At 37.5% G+C, this 25,445-nt stretch overlaps 1 protein-coding gene across 1 annotated transcript in view; it reads left to right on the forward strand.

The window, feature by feature from the left end:
* GUCY1B1 (guanylate cyclase 1 soluble subunit beta 1) overlaps positions 1 to 23,532 on the forward strand; it is a 38,366-nt gene extending 14,834 nt beyond the window's left edge. The window contains exons 3-14 of the mRNA XM_064148701.1: positions 1,598 to 1,698; positions 2,692 to 2,810; positions 7,466 to 7,663; positions 9,977 to 10,207; positions 11,258 to 11,374; positions 12,165 to 12,298; positions 13,045 to 13,242; positions 14,934 to 15,171; positions 16,749 to 16,889; positions 18,558 to 18,712; positions 19,005 to 19,131; positions 22,259 to 23,532. Coding sequence (XP_064004771.1) covers positions 1,598 to 1,698; positions 2,692 to 2,810; positions 7,466 to 7,663; positions 9,977 to 10,207; positions 11,258 to 11,374; positions 12,165 to 12,298; positions 13,045 to 13,242; positions 14,934 to 15,171; positions 16,749 to 16,889; positions 18,558 to 18,712; positions 19,005 to 19,131; positions 22,259 to 22,282 — 1,783 coding nt within the window. The 3' untranslated portion in view covers positions 22,283 to 23,532. The remainder of the gene's footprint in view (positions 1 to 1,597; positions 1,699 to 2,691; positions 2,811 to 7,465; positions 7,664 to 9,976; positions 10,208 to 11,257; positions 11,375 to 12,164; positions 12,299 to 13,044; positions 13,243 to 14,933; positions 15,172 to 16,748; positions 16,890 to 18,557; positions 18,713 to 19,004; positions 19,132 to 22,258) is intronic.
* The last annotated feature ends 1,913 nt before the right edge of the window (positions 23,533 to 25,445 follow it).

Raw genomic sequence — 25,445 nt, forward strand, 5'->3', positions numbered from 1 at the left:
TTTTTACATACTTGATTTAGTTTTGACTGGTTATAGGTATAATTGATGACCATTATACATTTGGACCTATTAGAAATTTTAGTTCTTAAAAGGTACGTTTGAGTCTTTTCTCAAAGAGCATTTCTGCCCTACTCTGATAAAAACCCTTCACTACCATAGCACTAGTAAATAGTTTTAACTCATAGTTCTTTGTTATTTGTACATTGGAAAAATAATTATTCCAGTCTTGAGTTGATGAGTGTCTTAATTTGCATGACACGCAAATTTTGTAGAAGCCAGACCTCACCGTCTGCAGTTTTGTTGTTGTTGTTGTGGGTTTTTTTTTTTTGTTTGCTTCTCTAATTCTAAGGCTTTTTCTGAAGAACAATTCCTTGTACTAATTATTTTGTGTGTGAGTGACATAAGGTGTAGTTCAGTCATTCTCTTCTAGGCTTTTATCCTGTTTTTTGTCTTTCTGAAGTCTTTTGCAGCATAGAGCCACATTTAGATGAAAGGGTATATTTTGTTTTTGCAGTGAGGTAGATGTGACCCTCTGTCTGCAAGAATACTATTGATGCCGTCATCATATTAGTTTTACTGTGCAAGTACATTCCAAGCATGTAACTTAGAACAAGACTATCTACAGATGTTTGCTCTTTTGTCACTATTTCTGCATAGAACTCTGTGTCTATAGAGAATCTTTGTAGGCAAGTTTACAGAAGGTGAACAGCTGTTATTAAAAATACACTGAAAGGGGATGCTGTGCTTCTTTGCCCGATGTAGCCTTCCACGAACAGAGCATGGCTTCACCAGAGACCACAGTGTGTCCTCCTGCACATCCAGTTCTCTCTGATGAAAGAGAATGTGCAAGGGGATGAGTCTCAAATAGGGAATCTGACTTATTTTTGCAATAAGGCAGAGTCAGGTACATGTCCACCAGCATTCTCTATGTGTGGCAGGACCAGCCACATAGGGCAGCTGGCCCTTAAGGGTCCTAGGGTTTACTGGCCTATGAGGGTGCTCCTTGTCTTCCTCCCAAGAGCTGGGGCTCATCCACCACTGCAACACAAGTGGTCTGGCTCTTCTCTTACATGCACATGCGGTAAAACAGGAAGACACTTGTGGGCACTCCCTAGTCAAATGCAAGGCTTGAAAGGTGCAAAGGTTCATTGCTTAGAGATATCAATCTGTTTTCCTCAGTTGATATCTCTAAAAGAAAATAGCCTACAGAGCTGTGCTGCCTTTTGGACAAGCTGCTGGTTCAGTGCTCAACCTGAAGCAAATAAGAAATGATCCCGAAAAACAAAGGGTAGTGTTGTTTTGTTGTGTTCTCATTTAGCCCTAGCAGTAAGCGTGCATGGGACATATGCATGGGTCTTGTCTTAAATGCAAGGTTGGCAATTACTTCTTTAGTGAGGAAATTCACATTCTTATTGTGCTTCAGCTAAGTGGTGACACTTTATTCATGAGGAACTGATGTGCAGTGCGAGAACAAGTCCTTACAAAATCCTAGGATTTTTTTATTTAAAAGACTAGTAACACAAATATATATAATGCAGAAATGACTTCTCAATGTGGTGCTTCTCCCTCAATCAGGTTTTTTTTTTTTTCTCTTTAGGAAGGAGGCACAGCTGGATGAAGAAGGACAGTTTCTGGTTAGAATAATTTATGATGATTCCAAAACCTATGATCTGGTTGCAGCTGCAAGCAAGGTTCTTAGTAAGTAATAAAAAACATTTTCTATGCACATTCATCACAAAAACATGACCCCCTGAAACAATCATGTAGCACAGAAAAACAGGATGTAGTACAGAGAAAGTGAAAACAGGGCATTGGTCAGAGATTTTTTTTTTTAATCTCAGAAGAAAGGATTGTATTCATTTGAGTTATCTAAGATACTTTCCTTTGTTTTATTCCTTGAAGTGGTTTTTATTGCTTCCAAAAGTCTTGCAACTCATAGGTACACCTTGAACTGTAGTAACAGACCTCACCTACAGAGAGCAGTCAGTGTTACCAGCAGTCATGAAATAATGCTGTTAACATAGTAACTACCTTGCCAATACACCCAGGTTTCAACCACTGCCTGAAGAACAGCTCGTGGGTATGTACTTGTTCTCTCTGCTGAACAAGCATGCAGGTACGGAAACGTTTGTGTTCTGTATCTCCTTTCACATCTACCATTGATTTGGACTGCATTAATTTTCAACCACTTCAGCTATGGTCTGAAATTTAAGAGCTAAAATTATGTCCTTCACCATTGCTTTATCTGCAGATTAAAGTATGGTATAAATTTGTTCTGAAGCAGTAATTAGCCAAGAATCCATAAGACTAGGAGGACTCTAGTAATGTTGAATTGGTGCAGCTGATATGGTTTCATGCTGTTGTAAACCAGAACTCCCTTGAGACAAGAACTACTATCAACTGAGTTCTTTTATTTTGAAGAGGTGATTTCTTACCTGTACCAAAATTTCTTATCTGTATCAAAATCTAAAATGCTATACATGCTTGAAATCCACAATGCGGCAAAGATTGGTAAATCCTAATTAAATTTCTCTATGGAATCCTCATCACTTGCCACGTGGACCCTGAATCTTGTTTTTGTCATATCCTTGGCCAGCTAATTCTTTCTAATTTAGGAATATGAGACTAAAGTAGTAAGCAGTGTGTGAAATGCAGTGTTTGGACTGAATCATGTTTTGCTGTTTTAACTAGATCTGAATGCTGGGGAAATTCTTCAGATGTTTGGGAAGATGTTTTTTGTGTTTTGTCAAGAGTCTGGTTATGATACAATTCTACGTGTCTTGGGCTCAAATGTCAGAGAGTTTTTGCAGGTAAGAATTTTGTGTCAGATTATTTCAGACGCCAAACAGAAGTAAGGTCTAATCTGTTGATAAAACTGAGATTTGGAAATAAGGATTGTTCTGCATGGTTAGGTGTCTGTTGAGAGGTGTCTAAAAACTTTATTTCATGTTGCTTTTCACTGCTCAGCAGTTTTGTCATTGTTCTCTTTCCCTCTCAGTTAATATATTACTTGGTTACCTGATTAATAATTTTCCCATAGCATCTTTCACTGCTCAATTTCATAGCAAAGAAGTGAGGAGGCAGGTGAGCTGAGGTTGTAGAGGCATTCATAAATCTGAAATTCCAAAGAAAAATTTTGATCAGAATTCTTCATATGTAACGAAAGTATGAAGTGCAAGAGATGTTAAAACACCACTTCAGATTGTTTGTGTGTGAAAAGACTTATCTTGTTTATGCTTACAGTAAACATCATCTTCAGATTCACAGGGTATTTCTTCTCAATTCTCTTTGACTAATTCTAGATACTGATTAATTCTAATAGTACATTAAATACAGAGATAGGACTTATAAACAGCTTATCTCTTAATACATTTTCCTTCATCAATGAACTAAGAGTGGGATAGAGCAGCAGTCTTTAAGTTAGCTTTTGTACTTTCTTAACGGCAGAACCAAAATGAAAATGGTATTTCAAAAGCATGGAATAAATGTAGTGACTTCTGAAGTGTGATTTGTAGGTGTAGAAAAAATGGTCTTCCCTTTTTTGTCACCTGAAAATTGCTGACTTCTAAATAACACTTTGCATTTAAGATATGTGAAATATATCACTTACGGAAAGAACTATATGCTTCAGTGAGTTTAAAAGCACTGAACTGATTAAGATTTCGTAGGACATTACCCAAAAGCTGAGTGACTACTGATGTTCACTGGAATTTAACAGCTTCTTGTCATTTTTTCCCTTAAATTCTCTCCAACAATGGTAAGTGGAAAGAGCAGAGTGCAGTTTTCTGAGTTACTAGGATATTTACTGCAATATCTTGCTTCTTGCCCCAAAATCTGAATTATTCCAGAGCATTCTAGGCATAGCCAACCCACACTTCTTGTACAAATCTCATGGAGTGTAATTGCTGGGCAGACAGACAGGATATGTGTGTGCTCCAACACATGCACACCATCTGTGATCTGTGTACTGTTGTCTGTCTATGGAATGTGACATCCTTTATGCTCAATAGCTTCAATCACAAGCTGCCCTCAAAGCAAGCCTTCAGATAAATATAAATTTTAAAGTGGGCTCATGTACCGAAGCTGCAGTCATAGCTGAGCAAGAATAAGGGAGGAGGAGGAAAAAAGGTGTACACATGGATGGGCCAGTCCTTCCCTATTCCTCTCCCTTATGCCTTTTCCCATGTACTTCTTTTTCCATTTTTTACTATGTGTGATGATGAAAACACTGGATGTGTTTATAGTGTGCACCAAACATCTATAAAAGCATGAACAGATTACATTTATATTCTTCTCACAGCAGTGTTTTAAGGTGCTTTGTTTGAATTTCAGTGTCAACAGATGACATTGGCTATTATGTACTTCTGTAAATTTTAACATAATAATGTATTAGTAGCTGTGCCAGAAATGTACTTTTTAGCTTTTTATTATGACAGAAAGTCAACATTATCTGTAATTTATTGTTTTTGTGTCTTCAGCAGTCAGATTAGGGCAGGAAACTAATTTGTATACTCATTACAAAAATAGGTGGAGATTTGGTTTAATGTGCTGATCTTTTGTCAGATTCTTAAAATACACAATACAGTTCCAAAAGGTGCTTCTTGAAATCTACACTGAGTTGAGGATGCATGGAATCATCAAGGGTTGCATCCTTTTAAGGCATGTGAAAATAAAGTGGATATTTACATTCTGTTTCCCTTGACATCTCAGAGAAAATTTAGTTTATTCATAGATGAATGAAAGAGGAAAAAGATAAGACAACTAAATCTAATATTTATACTTCCTGTGAAGAACACAGACCTGGAAAACTTGGAAATTATAGTGAAAGATACTGTAAGAAAGAGAAATAGTGTGAAGAGGTACCTCCTAAAAAACCCAAAGTGCATTTTTATGTTCTTTTCCATAGCTTTATACTGAATAAAAATCAAATTCCTGTGTAGTGGTTAATTCTGGTTTGTGGAGTCATTTACATGGCTACTCTGTTGTTGATAATTGCAGTGCAGTAAATTTCAGGGGACTCATTCCATTTTTAGAAAAGTTTCCAGGTTCTATGTACCACACAGAGCTGAATAATGTGTCTTGGCATTTCAGATGTCAGCCACAACTTTTTTGGTTTCAGATGGGCCAGGATCTGCCTAATTTATTATGACTGCTTGTTCTTGCTTGGAAATCTCTTTGTGTTTTGTCATGGAGTTGATCCCTTTGTCCAGAGCTCTAGAATTAGTGTCTTTGGTCTTAGCATAAACTCTGGCATACATCTGAGCAATCTAGGCACCGAGAATTCAGAGACTGAGCTTAACCTAGTATTTATTGTTTGTACCTGGCCACATCTCTGGCCTTCAGTAGGTGACTCATTTATTCCTATAGAAGCTTCAGTGTTGATTTAGAATGGATCAAGCACAGGAAAAAATAGGAGTGGGGGTATCAATGACAATGTTAAATAACAGGATCCGAGAATGATTTCAGGTCTTTGATCTGGAAGCATATCTCTGTTGTTTCTCAACTGTTGTTAGAGCAGGGTTCTGAATATGGTAAACTCTTTGCTCACCTTGGAGTCAGTATGCCTGGGGAGAAAAGAGACACCGGGGGCTGGAAAGCAGCTGCAGTACATCCTGGGCAAATTGCAGAGGAAAGGCTGAAGGGCATATCATATAGTCTCACTTGTGATATTGCTTGAACCAAGTCTGCAGTACTGGGATAGTAGAGTGGCAAAGTAGTCTTGTAGAGTGAGGCTACAGCCATTTGTTAGCAGCACTTGTGCCAGACTTCAAGTGTTACTAATTAGAAAAACATATGAAAATTCTGTCCTTCACATTGGACATTTCCCACAACAACCTCCTGCAATTCTTCAAGTGTTGATGACACTGTAATTGAATTATTGCCTTTTCTTATGTATCTCCTTAAGAGATTTTGTCTTCAAAAGACCAGTATATCCCAGCCGTTTCCAGGGCATATGTTCTGAAGACCAGTTCTGCATCCAGTTAAGGAGGTTGTGGGCTACTCCACAGGAACTAATCAGTTCATTTGCTCTTTTCTCATCCATACTTTTTAAAGCAGTCTCATCTAACTTGATTATCTTGAACCCTGCAAAGACCCTACAAGAATTTGCCTTTAAGCATTATGCTTTCTCTAATTGACTGCTCACTAACAGCTGGAGTGGATTGACTCCCCAGCTGCTGCCTCTTCAAGTTTTAATTTGGAGATGTTGATATAACAACAAAAAAATCTGAAAGATTGAAGGAGAGAGTTCCAGGCTGAGTGTGCATCCTGTGGAATTAAGTTCTAAGAGTCCCAGTTCTTCTGGAGGCTTCCCAGGAGAAGAGGCGGCTGTTTGAGCTCTTCACAGCTCACTTGAGATGAAGTTCACTACACTTCCACAAATTTGACATTCGGCAGATGCTGATGAAAGGTAGAGAATGGCCCAGACACCACATTTGAAAATACTTTTATCTCACTTGTGCTGTCAGAAAACAATATGGAAAGCCTGGTAGAAGTTACTTAAGGGACTGAGAAAACAACATTTGAAATATGCAGTAGTGTTCTGCGTTTAAGATTTAAAGAGGTTGCAACACTCTTCAGCAAATTGCTATTTCTGTGTTAAATATACAGCAAATAGCAACCTGGAGGCTTGATAATTGCTTCACAATGAAAGATGGAACTCTCGTTGTATTCTGTGATTTTGATCTTACTGTGCTCTTAAATCTCCTTATAAGATGTACCTATCAATTTGGCTTTCCTCTCCAGATAGCAATTTGTCTGGTCAAGATTTTAAATTCAATTTATAAAATGTCTGGGGCACCAGCTGGTAAAATAAAAGACCTCTTCTCTTTCCTGAATAACCTTTGCTGAAATTATAGCAGCTGTGACATACTCTGTGTATTCTGTGGATTTTTTTCAGTTATTGTCAAAAAAACCCCATAGTTCATGTTGGTCTTTCAAGCATTTAGATCTTTACTTTAAAATGTGAAATTTCAGCAGGCCCTGTCAACTGTCATGATGTCAGAACTAGCCTGTTTCATTGAGAATAGGGAAAGAGAGTCATGTTTATTCAGACACACATAATTATTTATATTTGACATCTAAACTCACATCTGCAAAGGAGATTACAGGAACTAGAACTGGAAGGGATGAAAATGGATGAGGTAAAGGATTGAGAAACACACACAAGGTCTTTAATCATCAAAGCATTTCAGAATGCAGCATAATCAAGTGTTAATTCTTACTCTCTGGAGCAACTTTTAATAGTGTTAATTTTGATGCCATTCATTGTCCAAATATTGCTGAGCAGATGGAAAGAACAACACAAGCTACCTGAAAAGCCTACTGATGACAGTTGCACAAGTAATAAGGCAAATGCACAGGAAATGTGAGCAGTAAGATGAAGTTCAAATTAGACAGATGATGTACTTTCTTCAGAAGTAGTAAGCAAATACTTTCTAATCATGTTTTTAATTTCTTCTTCCAGAATCTGGATGCGTTGCATGACCACCTTGCTACTATTTACCCGGGTATGCGAGCCCCTTCCTTCAGATGCACTGATGCAGAGAAAGGGAAGGGACTCATTCTACATTACTATTCAGAAAGAGAAGGTCTCCAGGATATTGTCATTGGAATCATCAAAACAGTAGCTCAACAGATCCATGGTACAGAAATAGATATGAAGGTAATGTCTAAAGGGATGTACACACTGAAAATTTGTGCCATTAGGACAAGATCAAGACAATCAAAAGTGAAGCGATGGCAGTCGATTGTTTTTTTGTTGTTGCTGTCCCCTGTGAATCAGTGTTATCAGTACTGACTGGGAAAGAGCCATCATCATTTACATTGCTTGAGGGACAGGCCAGCCGTGTGTTGAAAAGGCAAGCACTCGTTTGCAGACAGACCCAACTGGGAACAATTCAGAACAATATCCCCGTATTTGAAGAAGATGATGACATGTCCAGAAATTTGATGCTGGTTATTTGGATGCTTTTTTCCACTTTGTTTTATACTTGACATGCATTTCTTAATGTCTGCTGAGTTCTGTGAGTCCTTGTGTCCTAGATTATTCATCTGTGTGCAAAGTATGAGGTTGATGTGTGTTGGTGAGCCAGGCTGGTAAGCACATTTTTCATCCCATCCTGCATGCCAGGTCCTTCTCAGAATCAGGATATGTTTGTGGGTCTCATACTACCGCTCTGGGGGAGTGTGGCTGGATATACCCCTATAGCCCCAGAAGTGGAAAAATGTTCCTCAGTCACAAGGTTTATGTAATGTCATGTGTGCCAAACCACTTGTGAAATGGGAAAGAGGCTTCTACGTAGTGTACAGAGCAACAGAAAGATTTAATTGATCAGTTAAATCCCAAATTCAGAGGAAAAGTAGCCTTCTTTATGTACTGTGTTCCATTTTCCTAGACAAACCCACCTAACTTGTTATCCTCAAAGCAACATTGCATCTCCTTTCTGAGATTTACCACTTCATAATTTCTGACCTTTTGTTGCCACGCACTGCCGTATGGACTACCCACGCAGTTGCTTGAGGAAATCAGGTTTTATCATTATTAATATTTGAACTTGTTCATACATCCAGGTGAAGGTACCTACCTTAGCTGGTTAATTTAGTAAGGCTGATCTTTAAGGAAGAGACTGCTGCAGCACATGTTAAAGGGCACCTAAATGAGGCTTCTGCTTTGAACTGTTGTCAAGAAAAGCCTCTCTTTCTCTTTAAATGAATAGTGAAATAGGAAATCAAGAAACACTACCTTCCTAAATTAAGCATCATTTAGCTATAAAATATTGGGGTTTTTTTGTTTTATACACCTCTATTTTGTAGGAACAAATAAAGAAATTAATGCTCCCCAGCCATGAGCTATCATGGCTGACAGTTGTGGAGGAGAAATATTTAGTAAGGTGAACTTGTTAAGGATCAAGTGCAGTGTTTGTGTATATCTGTTCTGCCTTTCGTAGTGTAAGTGTAAATCTCTGTGGTTAGACTATGTGTTAAGGGCAGAACGAGATTGCATCAGAAATTTAAGAAGTCTTTTTTTCCTTTAGTGGCTGTAGGATTAAACTCTACATGAAAGTAGAATAGGCTGCAACATGTTCTAGAAGTTGCTGCTTAACAGTACTGTGTAAATAGAATTGTTCTGCTCCAGCCATAAATCTCATTAGGCTTGAGAAGAGGTGAATATGAGAAGAGGTAAATTACATTATTCCATTCCTTATTATCTTGAATTATACTGGAATAGATGACTGTCACTGAAAACAAAATAATCCCTATTAGCTTTTTTACTGAGTAAAATTAGCAAAATGTGAAATGCTACATATAAGACATTTCCTTGGCTGGTGTAGATGACTGCTTTTGCTGCAATTTCGTGTAATCTGGAATGCGGCTTGGGAGAAGATTGTCATTGCTTTTAGTTTTGTCAGCTGGTCCTGATCTTGTGGTCATGTCTGCTTGAATTGTGTAAGGACTGTATGTTCAAACATCTGCTCCATTCAACTTTCTTCTGGCTGTGACATGTCCATCCTTACATCAACACTGCTTGCTCTTATGGTAGAAACCTTGCAAACAGCTTTCAGTGGGATGAGGTTTCAAGTGGTCTGTGTAATTTAAAACTTGCTGTCTGCTCATACAAAGGAGGGGTCCTGTTCTCTGGCAAGTACTGGTGAAAGCAAGCATAACCTGAGCCTTGACCCCTAATTTCAAGATGTGCAGTTCATTTTGGCTTTATAAATTCTGTTTGAGCGATCTTCAATATGTTGTTCATGTAAGGAGCAACTGTGGCTACGCAAAGGCATAATTATTCAGCTGGAATTATAAATGCTTTATAAAATCAGAAATACTTATTAAAATGTAATGTTTTTTCAACATTTGCATATCATTCTTGAATTGATCTTTCTGCTCTAAATGTATTCCTGTCTTCATGGTGACGTTCTAGTCATTAATGAGTAGCAGAGCTTTCGGGTTTTCATTGTTTCCTTCATTTTTGTAGGTTATTCAACAGAGAAATGAAGAATGTGACCACATTCAGTTTTTAATTGAAGAGAAAGAATCTAAAGAAGAGGACTACTATGAAGACCTTGACAGATTTGAAGAAAATGGTACCCAGGAGTCTCGCATCAGTCCCTATACTTTCTGCAAGGCCTTTCCTTTCCACATAATATTTGACAGAGATCTGGTGGTCACACAGTGTGGCAATGCTATATACAGAGTACTTCCACAGGTTAGATGATTTTCATGCATGAATAATTGTAGAAATTGCTAATGCTAAATGCTTCACAGGTTTATTTTAAAGATCAATTAGATTTAGAATTCTCTGTCTAAATATCATTCCTATGTAACTGTTTAATATTTGCTACATTGTGCTCCTATTGTTTGAAAAAGGACTACAAATATACCCCTAAGTCTACAGTAGCTCTGTTCCTTATGATCATGTGCATGTGCAGTGAGAAAATAAGCTAGACCAAAGAAAACCTGGTCAGCCTCACAGTTTAGGTGTTAGCTTGATACCTGATTCTTTCTCATCACTCATGTTAGGTGTTCTGTATATGAATAGAATAGCTGCCTGAAAAAGCTGAGTTTCTAAAAAGCAATGGTAAAAGCAGTCAGATGAGAGAAGCAAAAAGTAAGATAATGAAAATATCGAATGGTTTTTACAGTTATGTAGGCTGATGTTGCACATACCATGTTGTTTCTGAACCATTGAGGTACTTTTAATATGCAATTTTATGCTGTTTGTTTTTTTCTGAAGTTTGTTTTCGGTTAGTTGTCTCTAAATTTTACAGAATGATGTAAAGAGCTTTTCAAGTAGCTATGCAAGATTTTTCCCAGAGGCATCCACTGAGCAGCTGTAACTGTTCAGCCTACTGAGGTTGACTGTCAAAATCCTTATCAAAGTCCATGCCTTAGAGAACATAGCTTATTGAAAAGGAAGCAGGTCGCTAAGTAGGAAAACACTGGAAAGCTTTTTTTTACAGCAAAATGGACACAGGGGACCAGTTTGACAGATAAGGAATGTGATAGTCTAACACAATTTCACAAAGTCATCTTGCAGACTAGAATTGGACTTTGAAGTCAGTATACATCTGATGTAAATTCCATAATTTAAAAACCTTATTTTAATGGAGTAATGCATAAATTATGTATTGTTTTCCATTTGATATTGTCATCCAAGCAAGCTGAATATAATTAGCCCATGTATATAATTAGTCAATGTGTATTTTTATTGTATAATATAGCTAGCTTATTTTTCTTTGTTTTCTTTTGGTTTTAGCTCCAGCCAGGAAACTGCAGTTTGTTGTCAGTGTTTTCTTTAGTGCGACCTCATATTGATATTAGTTTCCATGGGATCCTTTCACATATCAATACAGTCTTTGTATTGAGGACCAAGGTAACTAGAGAATATTTGTCTGGCTTTTTTTAAGTAAGTATGCTTTGGAGAGGTACTAAGAAGTGCTGGAAGCTCAGAAGTCCTCAGAGAAAATTCTCTGCACAGTAGTACAGTCAGTCCCCTTTGAGTCTTGAGCTGAGAAAAAGTCACGGGTGTGAATTCTTGTGTAGCGGTTGAGCATTTCATGGGAATAGCAAAGTACATATACTTCAGTCTGGTTCTTTCTTTACCCAGAGCTAACCCATTATATGGCATTGTACCAAAATAAATTTAGAAAGGCAGTTACATTACTTTTACTTCATAACAATATGGAAGATAAACATGAAATGTGTTCTTGCTTGGGCCTGTACGTTCAGACACACTTCTGTGTCCTTTTCTCTAGAGAGGGCAGAAGAGGTGGGTGATAGGAATATATGCAGCATGTAGAGTAGCACCTGCTCTGACAACAAGCCTATTTACCAACAAGATTCTTAGAGATCCTTCCAGGCACTGATAGAACTTCATCATATAAGCAATACATTAGTACTGACAGAGAAGAAAACAAAAGGTTATGAACATGAACATAAAGAAAGATGCCATGCTTTATGTCTTTGAGGTAGCAAATCACAGTATTGAAGTACGAGTACTGTATGGTTTTCAGTTGACAAATCAATTGGAATTTAATGTTGTCTGTAGCTCTATTCCAAAATTCCTGACTGTTTTCATAGTGAAGGCACTTACTTGCAGACATGGCCTGGTGCATTAACACACACACCATTGCCTTTCTATAATTGTGGCTTTCCATCACCAGGAGGGGCTGTTGGATGTGGAAAAGCTGGAGTGTGAAGATGAACTGACTGGCACAGAAATCAGCTGCTTACGTCTGAAAGGGCAAATGATCTACTTGCCTGAAGCAGACAGCATTCTCTTTCTTTGTTCACCAAGGTACTTGAAACCTTAGGAGTTCTATAATGCTGATATTCATTTTACAATTACTAATTTTAAGAACACTTATGAGAGTAGTAGTACAGAGATTGGTATTTATTTAATGGATTTTGATGTGTTTACACTGTATTTAAACATCAGAACTTGATTGATTATTAAATAATTCAGTATTAACATTGGGATGCTCTGGCCCAGATTGTACAAATAAGAGGTTCTCATGATGCCATGATTTTTGGTGAGCTTTGTTCTTTGTTTCTTACTCTGAGAGTGCTAATAAATTCCAGCATTATTTGTTTTCCTATTTGGATTCATGTATTTTGGCAATAGTTTGAATGCAGTATAACAGTGATGATTATAAAGAAGTGATTGAAATGGAGGATAGAATGGAGAGCTTCTTTATCTTAAAGCATTTTGAGCTAACACATCAGATTACACAATTAGGATACATTAATCTTCTGTATAAAAAGGGGTGGATGAAGACAGAAAGGGAAGGGGCTACCTTAATGTAATCTGTGTACTGAAATGTGTACAACTGATGTATTCATTCAACTCATCAATGAGAGTTCTGTATTTAAATGCAAAAGTCAAGAACTGTATGTTAACACAAATGAACACAAGGTATTTTGTGGAACAGGTATGGTGTACAGCTCATCACAGATTTGGAAGCAAAATCTTTCAACTGTTAGCAGGTTCTGCTGTTCATTGAGTTTAATTGTATCCATATTATCTATTTCTTCATATTGCAGTGTAATGAACTTGGATGATTTAACCAGAAGAGGTTTGTATCTGAGTGATATTCCACTGCATGATGCTACTCGTGATCTGGTTCTTTTGGGAGAGCAGTTCAGAGAGGAATATAAACTGACTCAAGAGCTTGAGATCCTCACTGACAGATTGCAGCACACACTGCGTGCACTGGAAGATGAAAAGAAAAAAACTGACACGTAAGAACCAAATCCTGACTTTGAGCTGAAACAGTCACAGCAGTAGAATATTTATAGCTACTGTCTTCAAAAAAGAACAGAAACTTGGAAGGAATATAAGAGATGTTCAGGGCAGATAATTTTGGAGTCAAGAAGGAACATTTTAGTTTTAACACCTTTAGATTGTCAAATGTCATCTGCAGTCTAGGCTGTTACATACACAGGTGTTTTGATAGCTCCTTCCCTGATAAGGGAAGGTATGAGAAGTGAAATGGCAATCTTTTTTGTTTTGTAAATTACCTGAAAGAGTGGTTTGGCAAACTTTTCTTACATGTAGTCTCTGTAGCCAAGACAAATTTGGTGACTGCCCAGGTGCTACTGTTTGACAAATTTCTGTAAACCAGCTGTAGACCTCCTTGTATTTCTGGACTGTCATGCTCACAAATCAATAGAACAGAAAAACATATCTCATTGTCTGTGTAAAAGTGATTTTTTTTCAATAGGCTAATACTACAAGTTTGATTTTATATTTACCTATAGAAGTGCTTTTGGGTCTATCTGGTTAACGCTGCTGTCTAGACAGAAGTACATAACAATAAGGTGTACAAATTGGGCTCCAAATCCATTTCTACAGGCAACTGTAAAATCATACTTACATCCTTAGTCTATGGCAATTCAGCTCCAGAATTTACTGACAGGTAAATTAAACAAAAGTTTGTGTGGCAAGCAGTGTGTAGCTGATGCTTGACTGCCATTTCTAAAACATGGTTCCTATCTCTGGAACAGAAAAATATTCTTGTGGATTATGCTTGTTTAGCAGTAGAATCAACGTTTGTTGTGGTATTAATTCTATTGACACATACTGTTTTTCTGTAGAAAAGTAACGGAAGTTATTGTAAAAAGACCTGAAAAGGATGAATGGAAGAGTCAGAGGGAAAGGAAAACTAAAAAGTGTTTTTCTGTTCATTTCTGTTGACTCACGTTATGAAGTCATTTTATCTGCCTTCTTGGCAGCTGCTGGAACAGTATCATTGCTACACCATGTGCTAAAAGTATTTGCTCATGTGGGTTTGTGCTGGAGACTGTGTATAAAATGATGCTCAAGATTTTTGAAACAAGAGATCTTCAGCTTGCCCACTTAGCTGAGTAAGGAGGAAAATACAGCTTAAGATGGCAGTTAGAAAGTTGAAGGAATACATATGAGACTAGGATGAAGCTCTTTGTGCAAAATTTGGAATTTATTTGCATGATTTATAATATGACAAATGTTAATATGTCATAAAGACTATTAATTAAGAAGAAATACAATAAACCCTAAAATCGGGATTGTAAAGAAGAGGAAGAATTTAGTAATGCATGGATTGCATTTAAAGGTGGAAAACTTTGATTTCTTTGTGGCCTTTTTTGTAGTTTTTAATGGTTCTGTGAGCAAAAGCAGATGACATGAGCTGAGGATATGGCAGAAATGCTTAAGAAATAAACAAAAGTCATCCAAGATACTATTAACAGGTCATGTCCGAAGAACTGCTGAAGTAGTTCAGTTCCTGTTTCTCAAATAATATATTCTTCAATAAACATTTTGCATTGCTCTTTGCTGATGTGTGTTATAAACTGTATGGGAAGTACTAAGCTGATATTTGAAAATTGATGATGTAGAGACTTTTCTCACATTCCTTTATTTTGCTTTTACCTTTCTTTTCTTACACATTTAGATTACTGTACTCTGTCCTACCACCATCAGTGGCAAATGAGCTGAGACATAAGCGTCCTGTTCCAGCTAAGCGGTATGACAATGTGACCATTCTTTTCAGTGGAATTGTTGGATTCAATGCCTTCTGTAGCAAACATGCCTCTGGAGAGGGAGCTATGAAGATTGTTAATCTTTTAAATGATCTTTACACAAGATTTGATATTCTGACCGATTCACGAAGGAATCCATTTGTTTATAAGGTAAGCAGAAAATCTGTGGCATTTCAGTGCTGTCATGTCACACTTTTCCATCCTTGGATTTTAGGCTTTTATTAAGACTATAGCTATGTTACCAATTTTTGAACTGTGTTACTTGATTTTACATAGCTAGAGAAGGGTATGTTGTTTATCTCTGAATGTGTGGAGGAACAAAACGAACTTAGTTCTCAGCAGGATTTCTGCACAGCCACCCAACAGGTGGATGTATAAATCTGCTTCCATGGTGAGCAGATACAAATGCTTATGCAGACAGTTTGTGGTTCTGCGGGTCCTCTGCTTTTTCCTCCACTTGAGCGTAAATTATGATTTATTATACAATTTTTCAATGTGAATTTCATTCCTGCATTAGGAATTGCAGAATCACACAGGATCACAGAATGTCAGGGGCTGGAAGTGACCTCAAACGATCATCTAATCCACCCCCCTGCCAGAGCAGGATCACCTATACTAGATCACACAAGAACACGTCCAGGCGAGTTTTGAGTATCTCCAAAGAGAGAGACTCCACAACTCTCCTAGGCAGCCTGTTCCAGTGTTCTGTCACTGTCACAGTGAAAAAATTCCTCCTCGTGTTTAAATGAAATTTCCTATGCCTCAGCTTCTACCCATTGCCTATTAACCTGTCACTGGCATCACCAAGCAGAGCCTGGCTTCATCCTCCTGGCACTCACCATTTATATATTTATAAACACTGATGAGGTCACCTCTCAGTCTCCTCTTCTCCAAGCTAAAGAGCTCCAGCTCCCTCAGTCTCTCCTCATAAGATATATATTCCATTCCCTTAATCATCTTTTTGGCTCTGAGCTGAGCACTCCCAAGCAGTTCTGTGTCCTTGAAGTCCAGATGTGGCCTCACTAGGGCAGAGTAGAGGGGCAGGAGAACCTCTCTGGACATACTAGCCACACCCCTTCTAATACACCCCAAAATGGCATTGCCCCTCCAGGCCACAAGAGCACAGTGCTGGCTCATGGTCAAACTCCCATCAACTAGGACCCCCAAATCTTTTTCCCCTTCGCTGCCTTCTCACAGATCAGTCCCCAACCTATACTGACACCTGGGGTTGTTCTTTTCCAGGTGCAAGACTCTACACTTGCCCTTGTTGAATTTCATTAAATTTCTTCCTGCCCAATGAGGTGTACTTGCAGATGTGGATGGTAGCAAGTAGCTAGGTGGAGATATATATATCTCCTCTCTCCCCCTATATATATATATATATTCATAATAGCGTACGCTTTTGTGTTTATAAGATTCATTCCTAGCTTTCATTAGAAATCAATTTTATATCCTATATGTAATTAATAATGTGAGTCAAAACCAATGTTTTACAGAAATTCAGAAGACTCTACAAGAGAAGCTTAAGTTCACACAATCACAATGTAATTTTAGTTTGTTGCATCGTGAGTGTATAGAAATTCTCTCCAATAACAAGCAGAGATGACAGGAATTAAGGGACGGAAAACTCCTTGAAAGGAGAAGCAGTCTTGAAGGAAGCACTATGCCCGTTCCAGTATTATGAAGCCCACAATAAAGAAATAATTGAAAAATATATCTCTTGATAGGTGGAAACAGTTGGGGACAAGTATATGACAGTGAGTGGCCTACCAGAGCCTTGCATTCATCATGCCAGATCCATCTGCCACCTAGCATTGGATATGATGGAAATAGCGGGGCAAGTTCAAGTAGATGGTGAGCCTGTGCAGGTCAGTAAATGTGGGGCCTCAAATGAAGAGCCCATTCTTTGATATGATGGTAGTGCTTTGAAACATGATAATACCCTGTCTATGCAAGCTTTTTTTGTCATTAGCTTTTGAGACTGAAATCTACAAATAACATGAAGAGTCACACATAGGTGTGGCATGCAGAGCTCCCCAGCCTTAAATGTAATTATTGTGCTTAACCTTTTAAAGGACTGAAGTTAGGTGCACATCATTCATGTCTGTTTTCTGATATTTCCAATCCAATCCAAAAATTCCCACAGTGCATCAAGTGCAATTCATTGAATCTTCTTCATCTCAATCAACAGAACAGTAATACTCCCTCATCGATCTTCAAATCCTCACGGCACCGTGAGCGAATGCTGTATTAAAAAGAAAGCAGCAATGTGTGTCAGTGGAAGCTGACTTGAGATCTTTTATGGATTGGCTGTGCTATTACTACACAACTGGGGAGGCTGTGTTGATCTTATCAGAAGGCTGCAGTAGCAAAGTAATGAGCCTGATAGGTGTTTCTATTTACATGAATGTTACTGGTCTAACACCTAGTTTAGATCTGTGTGCTTTGTGTTGTAGGTTAAAGGGAGATTAAGAGTTAACTGGTATGACCATAGAGAAGAGTCCTCCGGAGGCTAGAGAGTCCCAGGAGGGTGGGCACCTCTGCCCAGGGTGCTGTCATTTGTTACTCTGTTCTGATTTCCTGCACATCTCTCATTTCAGAGAGTGCACAGCCCATTTTTGGTCTCTTCTCTCAGTCTTGGGGTGTGGTGTGTGGGGAAGAGCTTTTCTGCTGGCCTTGGCTAGAAGCTGACTTTCCAGCTGCGCCGCAGGCCCTGTGGAAGCCTGTGGTACGCGGGGTGCAGTTCGGCCTGCTCGTGGGCCTACTGAGGCTGCATGGGGCAGAGGCTTTTGGAAGGCTCTGGAAGATTTTTGGCCTGGTAGGCCCAGATGAAGAACTGAACCTGATTTGTGAACGTGTTTCTTTCACCTGAATACCCTTTGTATGTATCTGTAAATAGAATTTCCATTTAAACTTCCAGTCCAGTGTGGAGCATTTTTTGTTCTACTCCTTTGGAAGGGGTAAAATCCCCTTTCTGTTCGTTTGCTCTGGGCAGAGAGTGCCTCACAACTAGGACTCTGTCACTGGTAAGAGAAGTGAGAAAGTTTCCTTTGGGGCTTTACTCGAGTAACTCAAGTGCTGTACAGATGAGCTTTTCCAAACTGCTGTTCTGTCTTGAGCTTTTTAAACGCACAATATGATGGTGTTTCCTCTGAGAAACATCTGTTTTCTTGGCCTACACCGTCCAGTTTTACATCTGAGCACGGTCATTAAACAGCCCTGCAGAGTGTGCCTGTCCGCTAGTTTTTAATTTCATAGTATCTAACAGCAGCATGGAATGGTTCACACTGGAAGAATATCGAATTTGTTCTTTCATATGGGAGGCAAAGCTGTGACACCACACTGCAAGGAAGAGAAAAAGAAAAAAAAGTGAAGCAAGCCCACAGAATACAAGGCTCTGAAGAAACCCAAGTGACACAGTGGGAAAACTGACTCTGTCTAGTAGATAGAAATGTCACAATACCTGTGTTTAGTCAGAAGCATCAAATTAGTTATGTTGATTTTGAGTATTCAAACTTTACTTTTTCTTTCTGAAGATAACCATAGGAATTCATACTGGCGAGGTAGTCACAGGTGTGATAGGCCAAAGGATGCCACGTTACTGCCTCTTTGGAAATACTGTCAATCTGACAAGCAGAACAGAAACTACTGGAGAAAAGGGAAAAATCAATGTCTCTGAATATACTTACAGGTGAGTCATGCAGTATTTATATTGGCATTGGCATCTCAAAGAAATCAATTTATCAAAGTGATTATGGAGTTGAAACTGGCAGGATTCCTGCAACGTTGTTTAAATACACGAGTTCCTATGAAACTGTGTTGCAGACTGCCTTAGGATATACTGTCACTGGTATGCAAGTAGAATAGTGATTTAGACATAGATTTGACTCTTGTTAATTTGCTCAAGTATCTGTAGCATATGCAATATTTTATGTAGTGCATGCATAGTATACCTATTTACATGTTTTCTTTTTCAATTTCAGGTGTCTTATGACACCGGAAAATTCAGATCCTCAATTCCACCTGGAGTACAGGGGTCCAGTTTCTATGAAGGGTAAAAAAGAACCAATGCAGGTTTGGTTTTTGTCCAGAAAGAATACAGAGACAGAGGTATGACTAACCAGAGTGTAATTTTTAATTTTTTTAAACAAGGCATAAACATGAGAAATTAAATCTAAACCACTGAGGTCCATTTGCATTTGCAGAACTAAATGTTCTCTAGAGATAATGTAGAGTTTTGTAGAACAGTATTTCATGAATGCATTTACTATCTGGACAGCACATTAAAGTCCTTGATTTTTTTTTGTCCTTGTAACTTATGCAGTCCCTGAAAGAACACTTTTGATTTTAAAAAATCCTTGAGGGAAAGCCAAGTGTTTCAATATTTATATCTCACTCTTACAGATTTCTCCACTGTACTAGGTTTTGCAATATGATGTCCATTTTGTTTAGCTGACATGTCTGGGTATCAGCACTTCAAAATTCACTATTTGCTTTCTTAACAGTGAGTGAATAAATGTGCCTTCAAATATTTAGGCAATAGTCCAGCAACTGCTTGCAAGCAGGTTCATACTGAGTATATATGGTGGTTTGTTAACCCTAGGTGGATCTGCTTGTTCAGAGACTGTTGCATGGTAGGGGTCTTGCTTTAGAGATATACACAGTGAAAGCTATTTTCTTTAAAATGACATATGAGCCTAAATCCTCTTCTCAAGTGATGTAGGGTAAAGCTCTTAAGCTTATACCTCAATGTCAGAAATCTGAGCATTTACTAAACAAAATCTTACTAGAAGTCAATGAGATCTAGGGTTATAAGTGTGATACAAACCTAGACAATCACACTACAGTATGCCAGGGGGTGTGACATATCTGAGCAGGTGCATATATTCAACCCATTGCCAACATGGAGTTAAAAAAGAGTTAAAATAATTTATATAGCTTGACTTTTGTCCTGAAGTAATAAAAAAGGAAAGAGTTGTAAGCTAATGTATTTAATCTCAAAACACACTTGCATAAAATACTGAAAGTCATCATCTACCTTGCCTGAAATTATTCTCATACGTCATAGGAAATTAATTATGTGTCTGGATACTCATTTGCTTCTGAAAATGAAATTTAGGCTATTAAGCTGGGGTCTTCAGGTGATCTGATCCAGATTTATAACCACTGGTACCCAAGTATATGAATATAGACTTTTCATGGTAACTCTCAGTATTAACCCCCAGTACTCTGCTGGAGTCTGTATTTTAGTGTATCTGTTATTTACAGTAATACTCTGGGTGCCATTTTTGATAACACTTTTGTTATTCTTTATCAAGATTATCTGTAATTTCACATGATTACCATTCTTTCAAATCTATAGTTGTATTGAAAGTATATTTTATTAAAATACCTTTCACTTTTTTTCTGCATATAAATTATGTCCTATCATATTTAGCAGAGCACATTGTAATTTTAAAATGTAACATTTCAGCGGGGTACTGAGTCATGGGCATATTTTCCTTATATTTGCCTCACAGATGTTTAATATAACTATAGAATTCAGATAGGTTAGAATTTTAAATATTGCAATTTCCTTTTCGAGCTCTTGTACAACACCTGCTTTTGTTAATCCTCATAGCAGTCCTGAGAGGTGCTTGCTGGTACTAGCACCTAGTAATCAAGCTTTGTAGAGGAGGACTTGGGAGCAGGAATAAATCTGACAGAAAAATACTTTCAGACTGATTTTAAGGAGCACTTAAGAACTGCAGTTGAAGCATACTCAAAAAATCTCTCTAATTTTTGTTACTTAAAAAAAAAAATCTGAAATTCATATATGCATGTCATTCTTATAGGTAGAAGGGCTTCTGCCATTACAGATATCTCTTCTAAATTGTAGGAAGTTTGGGAAAACAGAAGACTAGAAAGATAGATTCTTGTTGTGAATCTTCTAATCTTTCCTTTCTTTTTCACTCCCTGCACAATTTCACCTGTTCATACACAAAAATATTTACTTCTTTAAGATTTTCTGAGTTTCTCTTTGTCTTCTGAAGATACTTTTGTTGTTATTCTGGCACTTCACAGGCTGAATATTACAGTTGTAATACAAAAGCAGAAATCAGATAATCAACTTTTTGCAATAATCACTTTGCCTTTGGCAAGGGTGTAGTCTTGGTTTCCTTTCCAGAATCCTTCTCTGATCTTTCAAACATATACACATGCTAGTTTATTACCATTAATTCCAGGGGGCCTGTTCATAACATTAAAGTTGGTGTGTTAATAGATTTAGAAACTACTTCATCACTTTTCTGGAAGGTCACCCCAAAATATTGCAAGAAGTGACTTATGGAAGTCAACATGAAAGTATTTCTTAAATCACCTTGAAGATATTCTGATATGCTGATTATTATTTTACTGTGATGTTTTCTACCTCAAATATCTTTAAATCTAAGATAGATTCACATTAGTTGACATATTCTTCTTTTCATTGTATCCCTTAGCTCAACATTTGAAAATCTGTATTTTACCCCAAAGCCTATTAAGTAACATGTGGTTGAAGTGAGCATAGAGATGTGAAAACAAGGCTTAAATATGCTAGGCAAGTAGAAAATGACAGTGTTGGAGCAGCTTAGCATACCTCAAACTTGATTCTTAAGTTGCCACGAGCAGGAGTTACTTCCGAGAAAGACCTGAGTTACAAGAATCAGTGTTGGAGAGCTACTCCCTTACTTTCTTCCTCTTAATCTCTTCCATGATACCATTACAGCCAAAATCAGAACTGCATCTGACATATACATAGAATAAAAGCAGCTGTGACCAATTACTCATTTTGCATCTGCTTTTTTGCATGATATGAGACTAATTATTGCTATTGCTATTATTTTAAGAGGTTCAGCTGCAGCTTCTTTCTTGAGAAACAGGTTTATTATAAACAATAAACCTTGCAAAGAGCCTTAGATGTCAAACTGATGTGATTTCCCAGTTTTCAAACATACGTCTCTTCTTCACTGTCCCTACATTACTGATGGAAACAAGTTAAAAGCATCTCAGTGAGAGCTAGTGTTTCATCAAGGAATGTAGGAATTGTTACATGTACAAAATAAAAATGTGCATTACCCATGCTGTGTTTTATTATTTTTATTATTTACTGATACTTGTTACAAGCTGTAAAATTTATTTTGTCAATGCATTGACCTACTATGTTGTTGCTTCAAAGAAAAACTCTGAACTTCTCAAATTCTACTTGCATGCACTCAAGGAAACAAAGCAAGATGCTTTCTGAGCTGAGGGAAGAGGAAGAGGACGTTGGATAGGGCAGGCAGTAAGGTTGAATGTTATTTCACATCCTGTATCTCCCATTGTCATGTGAAATACCATTGCCTTTTTCCCTACTCTTGAAATCATACTCAGCGTTTTTCTCCAGGCTTGCTTGCTATTTTTGTTTTCCTTAGCACTTGGTACTGTTATGTCTGCTGTAAGCATGTTCTTCAATCTTTTGGTTTTTGCTATGCATTTTTGCACATCAGTCATGTGTCCCTTCCTTCCACCACGTAATCTTAACTAAAATTTTGTATTATGCACGCCATAACTGATCACTTCAATCTGATGCTTCACTCCTTCATCTTCATCTCTCAATTGTAGTGGTTACGTGAATCAGTGATATTTATGGAAAGACAGCTATTTCAGTAGTTGGGAAGAACAATGAGCCTGAAGAATTGTTTAAAAAAATATACCTAAAGCAGCATTATTAAAATAATTGTATAAATGTTGTTTATTGATTTAGTTCTGTTGTTACTGTACTTCCCATTCAGATTGTGAATAACATGTGATGCACTGTAAATTCCTGGTTAGAAAAGGATTCCTCTTTTGATATCGTCCTGCATTTTCCCTTTGTAGACACTACTATGTAAACATTTTCTATAGTGAAAGAGAGCAATCATTTGTCTGATACTGCCATTTGAAGCATGTGCCAATGTACTTCTGCTGAAATGCTGTTCACTTGCAGTGTATTTCTTACTGGTTTGTATTAACTAAATCAATGTGTCATATTAATAATAGATTGCTGGACAATTTTAGACAACTTGTAGTGCTTTGACTCTTTTTTAATGGAGCCTTTAGAACTAAAAGGCATGCTGCTGAGACTTTGTTGTGATTGCCTTTGGTTTGATCTCTGATTTTCATGAATGATCTTATTCTAATTCCTTGGGAGGACCTGGTGATGTTCTAGGCATCATGGCATAATCAAGAGATGTGAAGCTGGTAAGGGGACACAGTGTCTTTTATCAGCTTATACAGTCAAAGTGAACAAGGTTTCAGATGCATAGACCTTCCATAGCTTCAACATACAGTGCATTTTTATGTGAATAATATCTGTTCTTATCTGAATATTTGTATTATTAAATAGGATAGTGCAATTACTTCATGTATAAAAAAAGTCTATATCTGTTATACCTTATCAGCACAGAATATATATGTATAAATGTTTCATGTTAATGTGCAGAAGAAATTGCAATAAATTATTTTTTCCACTGACTTACAGAAACTTTGGGATTTTCTTTTCAGTGAAAGCTGTTTCATTGTTTGGTACGCCATAAGTATCTTTTCCTTTCCATAATTTGAAATCCCAAGTTTCAGAAATTTATCAAGTCATGGTTTCTATGTCTGCAAAAGTGCAAGAGTCTCTCACATTCAGGTTAATCAAACACATCCTCAGATTACTGTTCAGAATGTGTAGATTAATGCTCCAAAATAGGAGACAATGTCCGGACCTGTAGAAGTCACCAAAATGCTTATGCTCTTTTGAAACTCTTGGACAGTGTATAACAAGCAGAAATTATTAGCCATCCACTTTGAGCAGGATGTATATTACCAAATGAATCTGGGAAATGAAAAGGAGACGCCACATACATTCCTTTCAGTCACCTCACTGTTGGACAGCAACTCATCCCAGCACTCTGTGAGAGATTGCTCTTGCTTTGATAGACACACAGCAGCAATTTGCATCATTCCTACAGACATGGGATTTGAGACGGCTATGGTGATGCAGTGGCATAATTCATGCAGATAGATGTGAAGTACCTGAAGCTTTTGTACTACACTTCAAGCTGATGCAAGATGGCAGGCCAGAAAACTCAAATAATGCTCTGAGTTTGTATTTTACCTCCTTAATGATTTCAGATTGCCAAAGCTCCTGTGAAGTTATTCTGTAACATAATCAATTTCTCAAAGCACTAGAAGAATAGCTTGCATATTGTATTCACATAAGAGCTTTTTATCTTAAGGAAACCAGTACAATTCAGGCACTTAACCACTTTATTGCAAAAAACTGTTCTTTGTTTAACTGCTTCATTCAGGTGCTAAGATTATACTTTTGTTAAATGTTGCTGAAAATTCCTGCAGGTATTTAATTATTTTGTGTGTGCTCTGTTGCCTCTTTTATTTAACTATAGCAATTTATTTTTTCAGTAGAAGCTCTCTAGCTGAAACACGAGGCAGAGTGATTACCAAAGTCTGTTTCAAAGGCTCCTATGAATGTGTCTGTTTTATTTTAGTATCTCTTGTAAAAAAAGTTGAAAGAAGAAGAAGAAGGAGGAGGAAAGCAGCAGTAAAATTGCAGATTATGGAATGCTTAGCTGTTTGTAATCTGGGTCGCATGCTGTCCTTTGAATTCAGATGTGCAAAGAAATTTTGGTTTCTGTAGTATTATTAATTAAGGCTGTGGCCATGCAGAGGACTCTGCTGCACTACTGCTGCCTTGAAATTGGCCTCCATAATTCAAGGCTGAGCAGTCTGATTGTTGCTAGTGTTCCTCAGATAGTGTATTTGCTTTTTTCCCTAATACAAGTCCTGAAAAACTGCAGTAAGACTTAAAGTCTTTAGTAAATCTTGAAGCAAGCTTATTGAGTGCATACTGTCAATTTGTAGAAGTTACACTGTAAAGACATCTACAATCAATGAGGCTGTTTGATAACATAGCCCACATTTTTAGGTGCCCATCTTTTCAATGACCTTCTGCATGTGGAATTCTTTCATAACTTGATTTTTAAGAGTGTACATGGGTAGGCAAATATGTGTTTTAAGCGAAAAATACTATACTATCAATTCTAGCATAGTAAGAGGGATGTATTAGTGATACTTTTGAATTACAATTCTCAAAACCCCTGCTGAGATACTAGAAGTTAGGAGTCAGTTTTCATTGATGTTTGTATGCCATAAGGTAAAAGCCAGATCTAGTCATCAGAGGGAGCAAACTCTGGGGCCATGTATTCATGTTTGATAATTGTGATTATTCTGGGATGAAGATGTGTGGTTTTTGATCGAGACAATGTGACAGCAGTCACATTGACACTGCCTTTGTTTTTGGTTGGTTTTTTTTCAGAGATGATTCCGTTTAACATAAAACATACAAGCAATCTTAGGAGCACAATTATTGGCAGGAGAGGGTA

Source organism: Pogoniulus pusillus, chromosome 9, assembly GCF_015220805.1.
Source record: "Pogoniulus pusillus isolate bPogPus1 chromosome 9, bPogPus1.pri, whole genome shotgun sequence".
Classification (NCBI taxonomy): domain Eukaryota; kingdom Metazoa; phylum Chordata; class Aves; order Piciformes; family Lybiidae; genus Pogoniulus; species Pogoniulus pusillus.